General features: G+C 43.5%; 1 protein-coding gene across 6 annotated transcripts in view; it reads left to right on the top strand.

Annotated features, from left to right (window-relative positions):
• The window catches only part of LOC110524054 (single-stranded DNA-binding protein 3), a 34,265-nt gene that overhangs the window by 5,671 nt on the left and 16,235 nt on the right, over window positions 1-12,359 (top strand). For all 6 annotated transcript variants that reach the window (XM_036977849.2, XM_036977848.2, XM_090235215.1 and 3 more), the window contains exon 5: window positions 6,086-6,175. In XM_036977849.2, coding sequence (XP_036833744.1) covers window positions 6,086-6,175 — 90 coding nt within the window. The remainder of the gene's footprint in view (window positions 1-6,085; window positions 6,176-12,359) is intronic.

Raw genomic sequence — 12,359 nt, 5'->3', positions numbered from 1 at the left:
TGAAACATGGAGCCAGCACTTTACATGTTGCGTTTATATTTTTGTTCCGTATATTTGTATTTGAGTGTTTAACCAGCATTTGTAACTTGAGTCTAATTATCTGTACAAAACAGTGAATCTAATACTTGTGGAGCATAAAAATACTTGCATATGTTTTCCAATTTCCTGAAATACTTTGCAAATGCAACTTATTTTTGTAACCTGAAATGGTATATTCATTGCGTTTGTATTTTAGCATATGCTTTGATCCAGGACAACTTACACTAGTGAGTGTATACTGGTCCCCCCGTGGGAATTGAACACTCAACCCTAGTGTTGTGAGCGCTAAGCTCTACTGTACCAACTGAGCCACATATCAAGTGGTTTGTGATGATTTGATGTCTCAATCACTTTTTCTTCATGGTGATGCAAAGTCTAAAGGTACCAAACCTAGATAACTAGCCTATGTACAATACAGTAATTTACATTCTGTTTTGTATGGATGGTAAATTTATTACGGCACAAAAAGTGGTTGTTCCCATGTTATTTGATCAAGAAAAATTTTAATTTGTGGACGTTTTGTTGCTTTGCCCATAACATTGCACCTTCTGATGTAAAAGTTTGAGGACAAGGTCTTGTTTCCGGATTCCATTAGAATTAAAATCGCAGAGAAGGGGATAGGGCAACAACTGAAAACACCAAACGTAGTCATTGTGTGCTATCAATATGGGACCATATACTTAACTTTTTTTTTAAATAAACATAAGTGGATTTGTCTTTACTTTTGGTCCCCTAAAATGGGGGGGGGGCATGTATTTTAAAAGTGCTGTAATCCCATTTTAGGGGACCAAAAGCATTAGGACATTCACTTAACTTTTTAATAAACATAAGTATTTGGTCCCATATTCAATAGTACGTAATGACTACGTTTGGTTTCAGATTATTTTTGTGCCCAATAGAAATGAATGGTAAATGGAATTCTAAACATTTCTACATTAATGTGGATGCTAGCATGATTATGGATGAGTGAGAAAGTTGGACGCACAAATATCATACCCCCAAGACATGCTAACCTAATATATTAGTACAAGAAGTGCTGTAATTTCTAACCAGTACACCCGATATGGATGAAAATGCCCTCAAATTAAACATGACAACCTCCTAGTCATTTCAATTCCAAAGTGCTGGAGTACAGAGCCAAACCAAATGTGTCACTGTCCCAATACTTCTGCAGCTCACTGTATATCACATTTTCAGTCAAATAAAACACCAATACAGTACCGTGTACATTTGAGGGTAACTGGTATCTGTATTAGTAAAACTAAGTATTCATACCACTGACTGACTTTTGAGCTGTTTTGACTGCAATTTAGCATATCTCCCAAGATAATTTAGATTTTTTTTTTTACACGGTCAAACCTCGTTATAACCATTTAACAGGTGATCTATCTGGTCAAACTGATACAGGGCCCTATCCACCCTCTGTTTTAGATCATTTGTAATTGTCTACAGAGAAACCTAGATTCAAATAAAGGTCCTGTTCATCAAACATGGGATCCCATTTGGAGATGGGATCCCTGTGAATCGATGTTGGTTCTGTCTGTGTTCATCTTAGGCTAATACATGTATGTGAGCTCAGTGCTCTCTTTGTTTGCGTCGGCCCAGGCTTTCTCCTTTCTCTGCTCTGTGTTTGCGTACAGTAGGCCTAGGGTTTGTCTTTCATTTTCTCTATCTTTCTCCCTCCATGGCCAGTAGTCCCAGCGCTGTCTTTGTCTCTGTGGGCTTTGGGTGGGGGGAGGTGGCTGGCTGGGCTGCTAGCAGGGAAGCAGCGATGCATCACGGCTCGTAAAGCGCAGGGCCCTTCCTCCCTGGCGTATTCACGCCTGGTTGGATGGATGCTCCCCAGGGGCTCCGTCGCCATGGTCTCAGCAGCTGATTGATGGCTGTCAGGGAGCTGAGGGACAGACTAGAAAAGGGGAGTGGCCACTGTGGCATATGCCTGGCAACCAAGGGAGGAGCAGAGAGAATATGTGAAAGGGGGGATGGGGAGTGGTAGAGAGCTTGAGTTCTCTTCTCTGGGTCTTACTGCCAGACCTTTTACCATCAGGGACAAGGAGACTGCTATGAAAACAACAACAGCAATTTTTATGGAGTTGGTGGATGGTTGAAGATCGACTAGCTTAGGCCCAGGCTTCCTTTTTTATAGCTTGGTTCAGGTGGATGATGTGAGATGGTAAAGCAGTCCAGGGGCCATATGTATCAAGCGTCTTCGAGATATCACTGTCCCATGAAGTCTTATTCGTTGTGACGTAAAAGACAGCTGGTCCTAAATCGGCACTCCGAGACGCTTGATGCATATGGCCCAGGTCAGGACATGGCCAGTTAGTTTAGTGTGGTCTCTCTGGCCTGTCCCCTTTTCTCCGAGCTGTGCTGAATCCCCCTTGTCCCTTTCTGTCTCTACCTTCTCAGAGCTACCTTAATCAAACACTTTCCTGTTTTATTTCTCCTCTCTCCCCCACTTTCTGTCTGTCTTTGTACAGAGACAACAGCTGCTGTGACCTACAACACACACACAACCAGGGGGGTGGGTCTAGTCTGTCAAAAAGAAGCCCCCCCCCCCCCTAGGGGAGGTTTAGAGAGAGGCCCCCACACCACCCCACTCAACTGCCCCCCAGGCAGCAGAGTCTGTGACATCTGCCCCATCCTGTACCAAAGCATCTGGGAGTCTTGGCCCTCCTCTCCTGCAGCAGAACAGTGGCTTCATAACAAATGGCACCCTATTCCCTTTAGAGTGCACTACTTTTCACAAGGGCCCATAGGGTATATGGTGCCATTTGGTGGGGGACACAGAGCTACAGTTGAATATGCACCGCAGTGGGCTCTAGTACCAGAAGATGAGGATCAGAAGGAACATTCCTGGAGACTTTCCATGCACACTAGTGCATTTGAGAGCTTACAGTTCATGTGTTAAGGTACAAGAGCAATGTAGACTTGTTTTAGAACATAAATATGATTGTTACCATTTTGAAGTAACAGATGATTCTTAGGTGCAACACTAACATCCCCATAGTCCATGACGTGTCAACGTGCTAATATCCCTCCACAGCTACCTGACGCCCACATCATGCATAGCAGTGCTTATTATTTGACCATGCTGGTAATTTTTGAACATTTGAACGTCTTGGCCATGTTCTGTTTAATCTCCAACAGTCACAGCCAGAAGAGGACTGGCCACATAGCCTGGTTCCTCTAGGTTTCTTCCTAGGTTTTGGCCTTTCTAGGGAGTTTTTCCTAGCCACTGTGCTTCTACACCGGCATTGCTTGCTGTTTGGGGTTTTAGGCTGGGTTTCTGCACAGCACTTCGAGATATCAGCTGATCTAAGAAGGGCTATATAAATACATTTGATTTCATGATCACACTATTCTATGACATCCATACTAGTCTCCCAGAGAGACATTTATCTATAAGCCTCTGCAGACCTGCACGCAACTACGCAATTCTCTGTCCACGTTCGAAAGTACGAGATCTGAGTTAAAAGTATGCAAAATGAATAGGGCCTGTTTTTTTTTTTTTTTTTAAACATTTGAATTCAAAAAATGTATCAACGGAGTAAATCTAACATCCTGATTCTCGAGCTGCAACACACAGACTTGTACGGAGTTTATCAACAGACATGGAGATTAATACATCATTATTCAACGCTACTCCGTGTCTGCCCCTCCTGTTTGTTGTGATGCTGAGTTTGCCGACCTTTCAGCTGTACGTAAACGAGGACCAATCCCTTTTCGACTCTGTGTGTTGTGGAAAGGTTAACACTAATTGTTTCACGCTAACGTTAGCGAACATACGCTGGACATTCAGTGGGCTCTAAAGTGCTAAATATGCTAGCTAACAGGCAAATCGGTCTGGGAAATGATTTCCTGAACATTTAAGGTCTCCAGAAGATTGGATCTCACCCACTGTTTACTATCATAGCTTTTTTTCGTTTTTATTATGGATAACCTACTTAATTGATACTGATCTGCTTCAAACATTTGTTTCCATAATATCAGAGTAATAGTTTTTATTTATTCATCGTGGCTAAGACGTTTGTACATTTTGTACCTCAACTTTATGTTTATTTTTTTTAAAGGCCCTTTTGTGTGTTCTAATTAGATCTTGGGGGTGAACCCCAATTCGGCGCGTGCCATGCGCGCGAGTTGAATCTCCACTTTGCCGCGCGTGTCTGGCAGGTCTGCCTCCTGTAGGCTCAAGGCAGGGTTGTTCTCGTTAGGGTGCGCTGTTGCAAAACATTTAGCAACCAAACCCAGCATTACCCATTACCTTTTTTTTTATAGGTTAGTCTCTCCATTCCGTTTTTAGTTTGGTTCCCAGTGAATAGCTTACGACCCATCCTACAAAGCAGGATCATGTTAGCCAGCTAACTTAGATGAACAAATACATTGTGTCTGGGTCATTTAACAAATCTACATTTGAATATGGGTCGATCCAATACAGTCCCATTTTTAGCAATATCTTAGAAATGTGAAGTTATTTCTGAACATTCAAGCAAGTTGCCCCCCCTCCCCCAGGTGTCCTAGGGTTGAAGGATGCCTCCTGATTGTAGCTAACTTTGTCAGTGTGTTCCAGGTACGACTGGGCTGGATGGGTCCTTCTGGCCTCACTTCTCCCCCTACTGTGGTATTTCACAGTGGACCTGCAGGACCCGGCTCCGATATAATTAGGAAGGGGTGCAGTCAGTCGATATACCAGGGACTGCGAGTGTGTTCGGTTCTATCCACTAGTGTTGTCTGTCGAGGTTGAGCACTTAAGAGAGTGCAGGGAGGTGAGATGGTAAGGGGTGTGTGTGACTTCATTTTCTCTAGATGTGTGTTTTTGATGGTGGTACTTTATATACTGTTACCCTCCTTGTGATTACTCCATGCTCTCACAAGCCACCTGTCATAACTAGCCTTTGATTCCAGATGCTAATACCAGTGTGAAATGTAGGCATTAGCCTCTGCTGAAATGCTTCTACAAAAAAAAAACGGTCAATTACAAGCGTGCGACCAAAGCGAATGGCACATTAGTGAATTATGGCTATGGTTGGGACAGGAAATGGCCTAGCAGTGAGACCTTGCTGTGTATAAGCACTTTGAAATGAATCCCACAGATTCCTATCAAATCTACTGGATACTTGCTGGATCAGCACGTTTGGCTGTGCAGTTAGATTCCACCCCGGTCAAACTTGAGGCTTGTACTGTCTGTGGTGTGTGTGTGATACTTATAACGGCCAGTTTCATGGACACAGATTAAGCCTAGTCTTAGAATGCGTAGAAACATGATTTCTTAGTCCGTCTATGAAAATAGTTTTAAAGGTTTGACTCTTGACATTTTGCGTAATAGCACACGTTGACCGGTTTTCTAAACTTTAAAGTGCTCATAGAGCCAACCAGTCAATGATAAACTTGAACGATCAATATGCAAACCTAGTGGTAATTTACCAAAGTAACCATCAATCTATGTATGGTAAATTAGGTGATTTATACTTGAATAGCTTTTAAGAAATAAAATGTTTTATTTGTGTCCATGAGTTTCTAGTGGATAAATCATATGGGTCAAGAGAATTTGCCTAATTAATTTTAAAAAGCATCTGAGAAACAATGACATTATTTTCAATTAACTCTGCAACACTTCCAACTATTGACTTTTTCAAAACTGCCACCAGTTTGGCGCAAAAACATTAACAAAGACCTTGACAGTTTTTATTTTACTGTCTTAAAAAATCAAGGATATTTCATGCTGCAACTCTTGTATTAAACACCAATAGTGACTACCAAGTTGATGGTTTATATTTAGGATAATGTTTTACAGATTTGTCATTCTATTTTGCATATTTTATGTGATAAGGGCCAGAGATTAGACACCTTTGATAATCTGAAGTACCCAAAATGACACTAGATTTCCTCAGATAAATTCCTCCCAAAACATGAAAGTTACCAAAATTCTGGTATCTTACTGGCAAACCTCAAGTTTACACAAACACCCTACCTTTGCAACCCTACAGACAAAATATCCTTATCTCAGTTCTAACCCCTCTAACTCTTTATTGTCTTATCTTTACAGAGTGCGGCTGCAGCCCCCAGTCCAGTGATGGGGGGGATGCCCCCTGGAGAGGGGATGCCCGGTGGACCCATGCCCCCTGGATTCTTCCAGGTCAGTCTCCTCCTACTCTCTCACACACACACACACACACACACACACACCTCCATCTACACTCTGGCAGTGGTTCTAGGGGTTGGATGATATATCTAATTAAGTTTGTGCATCAAGTGTCTTTTATTTTTTCCCCCCATTTGATCGTTTTTGTCCAATTGTTCTCGTTGTCTTTTTAGTCTCGGCTCCTTCTGTGCTGTGTGCAGTGACTGTAGGCTGTGTGCACCTTCTCATTTACACACACACACACACACACACACACCAAGCTCCTACCCCTGCAATTCACAACGAAGATGAGAACTTTGTACTCTGTGACAAATGGTTTCAACTTGCTATTTGCGGTTTGGTCCAACAGAATAGATCATATGGACACTGAAACACAGTGAGACATTATTTTACTGTAATCGAGGTTAATCTTTCTAATGATACCCTTTTTGTGTCTCAACTCCTCAAAATGCGAGCTGACTACTAAAACGGACTTTCGATGAACATTGAAACTGAGCATTCATTTTCCAGAATATCGTACCATGGACTGCTAGCAGCATTTTAAAACAGATTTATACTAGCTATCTAGTTTGTTTTTATAAATGTGCCATTACACATGGAACACCAATTTCCGTGATTTCGGAACGTATTCGGACCCCTTCCCCTTTTCCACATTTTGTTACGTTACAGCCTTCTAAAATGGATGAAATAAAAAATCATCAATATACACACAACCCACTGACAGTGAAAAGTTTTTTTTTTAGAATGCAAATTTATAAAAAGCTTTTGAGCTCTGGTGCATCTTTCCATTGATCATCCTTGATGTTTCTACAACTTGATTGGAGTCCACCTGTGGTAATTTTCAATTGATTTGGAAAGGCACACACCGGTCTATATAAGGTCCTACAGTTGACAGTGCATGTCAGAGCAAAAACCAAGCCATGAGATCGAAGGAATAGAGAGCTCCGAGACAGGACTGTGTCGAGGCACAGATGTGGGGAAGGGTACCAACAAATGTCTGCAGCACTGAAGGTTCCCCAAGAACACAGTAGCCTCCATCATTCTTAAATGGAAAAAGTTTGGAACCACCAAGACTCTTCCTAGAGCTGGCCAAACTGAGCAATCAGGGGAGAAGAGGTTTGTTCAGGGAGGTGACCAAGAACCGGATGGTCACTGACAGAGCTCCAGAGAACCTGGCACTATCCCTATGGTGAAGCATGGGTATGGCAGCATCATGCTGTGGGGATGTATTTCAACGGCAGGGACTGGTAGGCTAGTCAGGATCGAGGTAAAGATGAACGTCGCAAAGTACAGAGATCCTTGATTTTAAAACCTGCTCTAGAGCGCTCAGAACTTCATTCTACGGCCAAGGTTCACCTTCCAACAGGACAATGATCCTAAGCACACATCCAAGACAATGCAGCAGTGGCTTCGGGACAAGTCTCGATGTTCTTGAGTGGCCCAGCCAGAGCTCGGACTTGAACCCGATCGAACATCTCTGGAGAGACCTGAAAATAGCTGTGCAGCGACGCTCCCCATCCAACCTAACAGCTTGAGAGGATCTGCGGAGAAGAATGGAAGAAACTCTCCAAATACAGATGTGCCTAGCGTCACACCCAAGAAGACTCGAGGCTGTAATTGCTGCCTAAGGTGATTTCAACAAAGGTCTGAATACTTATGTAAATGTGATATTTGTTTTCTATTGTTTCTAAAATTAACATTTCTAACAACCTGTTTATGCTTTGTCATTATGGGGTATTGTGTGTGTGTGTGGATAAGGGAGGGGGAAATGTTATACATTTTTAGAATACGGAAACGGAACAAAATGTGGAAACATTCAAGGACTCTGAATACTTTCCGAATGCACTGTATATAGTTAATTGGCTACTCGTTATCATTCTGAGAAATAAGTTACTTGATTTCGACAGTGAACAGGCTAGCATTATGTTCAAACAGTTGGAGACTGACAGAAGGGCAGTGGTGGAAAAAGTACGAGTAAAAGTAAAAATACCTTCATAGAAAATGACTAAGTGAGTCACCCAGTAAAATACTACTTGCGTAAAAGTCAAAGTATCTGAAATTAACTTTATCAAAAGTTTAAATATTTCCTAATTGCTTATATTACGAAAACCAAATGGCACAATGTTAATGTTTTTTTTTTATTATTATCTTTACAGATAGCCAGGGGCACACTCCAACACTCAGACAATGTACAATCTAAGCATTTGTGTTTTAGTGACTCAGCCGCCAGATCGGAGGCAGTCAGGAACGACCAGCGATGTCAACTTGATAAGTGTGTGTGAATGGAAAAATGTTCTGTCATGTTCTGTCATACTAAATGTAGCGAGTACTTTTGGGTGGCTGGATAAATTAAGTAAAAAGTACCTTTTCTTTAGAAATGTAGTGATTTAAAAGTTGTCAAAATGACTTTTTTACATAAGTACTTTACACCACTACAGAAGTGTGTGTTTTATAATAATTCAACACTTCTACCTTGTTAGCGAGCAAATAGATTCTAGTTGGCTAAATTTAAAATATAAAGATTAGCTGGCTGAAACAGAAAAGGGCCTTCCCCAAACTGTTGCCACAAATTTGGAAGCACAGAATCATCTAGAATGCTGTAGCTTTAACATTTCCCTTCACTGGAACTGAGGGGCCTAGCCCGAACCATGAAAAACAGCCCCATACCATTATTCCTCCTCCACCAGACCTTACAGTTGGCACTATGCATTTGGGCAGGTGGCGTTCTCCTGGCATTTGCCTAACTCAGATTCAGCCGTCGGACTGCCAGATGGTGACACGTGATTCAGCACTCCAGAGAACGCGTTTCCACTGCTCCGATTGCGGCAAGCTTTACACCACTCCAGCCGACGCTTGGTGTTGCGCATTGTGTGGCTGCTCGGCCATGGAAACCCATTTTCATTAAGCTCCCGACAAACTGTTCTCGTGCAGACTTTGCTTCTAGAGGAAGTTTGGAACTCTGTAGTAAGTGCAACAGAGGACAGATGATTTTTATGCGCTTCAGCACTCGGCGATCCCGTTCTCTGAGCTTGTGGCCTACCACTTCGTGGCTGAGCCGTTGTTGCTCCTATACGTCTCCACTTCACAACAGCACTTGCAGTTGATCGGGGCAGCTCTAGCAGGGCAGAAATTTGAATAACTGACTTGTTGGAAAGGTGGCATCCTTTGGCACTGCCATGTTGCAAGTCACTGAGTTGTTCAATAAGGCCATTCTACCGCCAATGTTGGTCTATGGTGATAGCATAGCCGTGAGCACAATTTTATACACCTGATGGCAACGGGTGTGGCTGAAATAGCCAAATCCACTAATTTTAAGGGGTTTCCACATGCAGTATGTGCCCGGCGAAAAATAAATGTCCTCACTGTCAACTGTGTTTATTTTCAGCAAACATAACATGTGTAAATATGTCTGAACATAAGATTCAACAACCTGATACAAAAAACTGAACAAGTTCCACAGACATGTGACTAACAAATGGAATAATGTGTCCCTGAACAGAGGTGGGGTCAAAGTCTAAAGTAACAGTATCTGGTGTGGCCACCAGCTGCATTGAGTACTGCAGTGCATCTCCTCCTCATTGACTACACCAGACTTGCCAGTTCTTGCTGTGAGATGTTACCCCACTCTTCCACCAAGGTACCTGCAAGTTCCTGGACATTTCTGGGGGGGAATGGCCCTGGCCCTCGCCTTACTATCCAACAAGTCCCAGACGTGCTCAATGGGATTGAGATCCGGGCTCCTCGCTGGCCATGGCAGAGCACTGACATTATTGTCTTGCAGGAAATCACACACAGAACGAGCAGTATGGCTGGTGGCATTGTCATGCTGGAGGGTCATGTCGGGATGAGCCTGCAGGAAGGGTACCACATGAGGGAGGAAGATGTCTTGAGATTGCCTGCAATGACAACAAGCTCAGTCCGATGATGCTGTGACACACCTTCCCAGACCATGACGGACCCTCCACCGCCAAATCGATCCCACTCCAGAATACAGGCCTCGGTGTAACACTCAAACGCGAATCCGACCATCACCCCTGGTGAGACAAAACCGTGACTCGTCAGTGAATAGCACTTTTTGCCAGTCCTGTCTGGTCCAACGACGGTGGGTTTGTGCCCATAGGCAACGTTGATGCCGGTGATGTCTGGTGAGGACCTGCCTTACAACAGGCCTACAAGCTCTCAGTCCAGCCTCTCTTAGCCTATTGCGGACAGTCTGAGCATTGATGGAGGGATTGTTCGTTCCTGGTGTAACTCGGGCAGTTGTTGTTGCCATCCTGTACCTGTCCCGCAGGTGTGATGATCTGATGTACCGATCCTGTGCAGCTGTTACGTGGTCTGCCACTGCGAGGATGATCAGCTGTCCGTTCTGTCTCCCTGTAGCGCTCTCTTAGGCATCTTACAGTACGGACGTTGTAATTTATTTCCCTGGCCACAGCTGCAGTCCTCGTGCCTCCTTGCAGCATGCCTAAGGCACGTTCACACCGAGGATCAGGGACCCTGGGCATCTTTCTTATGGTGTTTTTCAGAGTCAGTAGAAAGGCCTCTTTTTTTTTTTGTGTCCTAAGTTTTCATAACTGTGACCTCAATTGCCTACCGTCTGTTAGTGTCTTAATGACCATTCCACAGGTGCATGTTCATTAATTGTTTACGATTCAGGGAAAGTGTTTTAAACCCTTTACAATGAAGATCTGTGATGTTATTTGGATTTTTACGAATTATCTTTGAAAGACAGGGTCCTGAAAAGGGTCTTTCTTTTTTTGCTGTGTGTGTGTATATACAGTGGGGAGAACAAGTATTTGATAACCTGCAAAATCAGTGTTTCCTACTTACAAAGCATGTAGATGTCTGTCATTTTTATCATAGGTACACTTCAACTGTGAGAGACTGAATCTAAAAGAAAAATCCAGAAAATCACATTGTATGATTTTTAAGTAATTAATTTGCATTTTATTGCATGACAAGTATTTGATACATCAGAAAAGCAGAACTTAATATTTGGTACAGCGATCATACCTTTCCTGTAGTTCTTGACCAGGTTTGCACACACTGCAGCAGGGATTTTGGCCCACTCCTCCATACAGACCTTCTCCAGATCCTTCAGGTTTCGGGGCTGTCGCTGGGCAATACGGACTTTCAGCTCCCTCCAAAGATTTTCTATTGGGTTCAGGTCTGGAGACTGGCTAGGCCACTCCAGGACCTTGAGATGCTTCTTAAGGAGCCACTCCTTAGTTGCCCTGGCTGTGTGTTTCGGGTCGTTGTCATGCTGGAAGACCCAGCCACGACCCATCTTCAATGCTCTTACTGAGGGAAGGAGGTTGTTGGCCAAGATCTCGCGATACATGGCCCCATCCATCCTCCCCTCAATATGGTGCAGTCGTCCTGTCTCCTTTGCAGAAAAACATCCCCAAAGAATGTTTCCACCACCATGCTTCACGGTTGGGATGGTGTTCTTGGGGTTGTACTCATCCTTCTTCCTCAAACTGGTGAGTGGAGTTTAGACCAAAAAGCTCTATTTTTGTCTCATCAGACCACATGACCTTCTCCCATTCCTCCTCTGGATCATCCAGACGGTCATTGGCAAACTTCAGACGGGCCTGGACATGCGCTGGCTTGAGCAGGGGGACCTTGCGTGCGCTGCAGGATTTTAATCCATGACGGCGTAGTGTTACTAATGGTTTTCTTTGAGACTGGTCCCAGCTCTCTTCGGGTCATTGACCAGGTCCTGCCGTGTAGTTCTGGGCTGATCCTTCACCTTCCTCATGATCATTGATGCCCCACGAGGTGAGATATTGCATGGAGCCCCAGACCGAGGGGGATTGACCGTCATCTTGAACTTCTTCCATTTTCTAATAATTGCGCCAACACTTGTTGCCTTCTCACCAAGCTGCTTGCCTATTGTCCTGTAGCCCAGCCCAGCCTTGTGCAGGTCTACAATTTTATCCCTGATGTCCTTACACAGCTCTCTGGTCTAGGCCATTGTGGAGAGGTTGGAGTCTGTTTGAGTGTGTGGACAGGTGTCTTTTTTATACAGGTAACGAGTTCAAACAGGTGCAGTTAATACAGGTAATGAGTGGAGAACAGGAGGGCTTTTTAAAGAAAAACTAACAAGTCTGTGAGAGCTGAATTCTTACTGGTCGGTAGGTGATCAAATACTTATGTCATGCAATAAAATGCAAAT

This window comes from Oncorhynchus mykiss, chromosome 5 (genome assembly GCF_057628025.1).
Source record: "Oncorhynchus mykiss isolate SJ-2025 chromosome 5, ASM5762802v1, whole genome shotgun sequence".
Classification (NCBI taxonomy): domain Eukaryota; kingdom Metazoa; phylum Chordata; class Actinopteri; order Salmoniformes; family Salmonidae; genus Oncorhynchus; species Oncorhynchus mykiss.
Note: the sequence above shows the minus strand (reverse complement) of the source record. Positions and strands in the feature narration are given on the sequence as shown.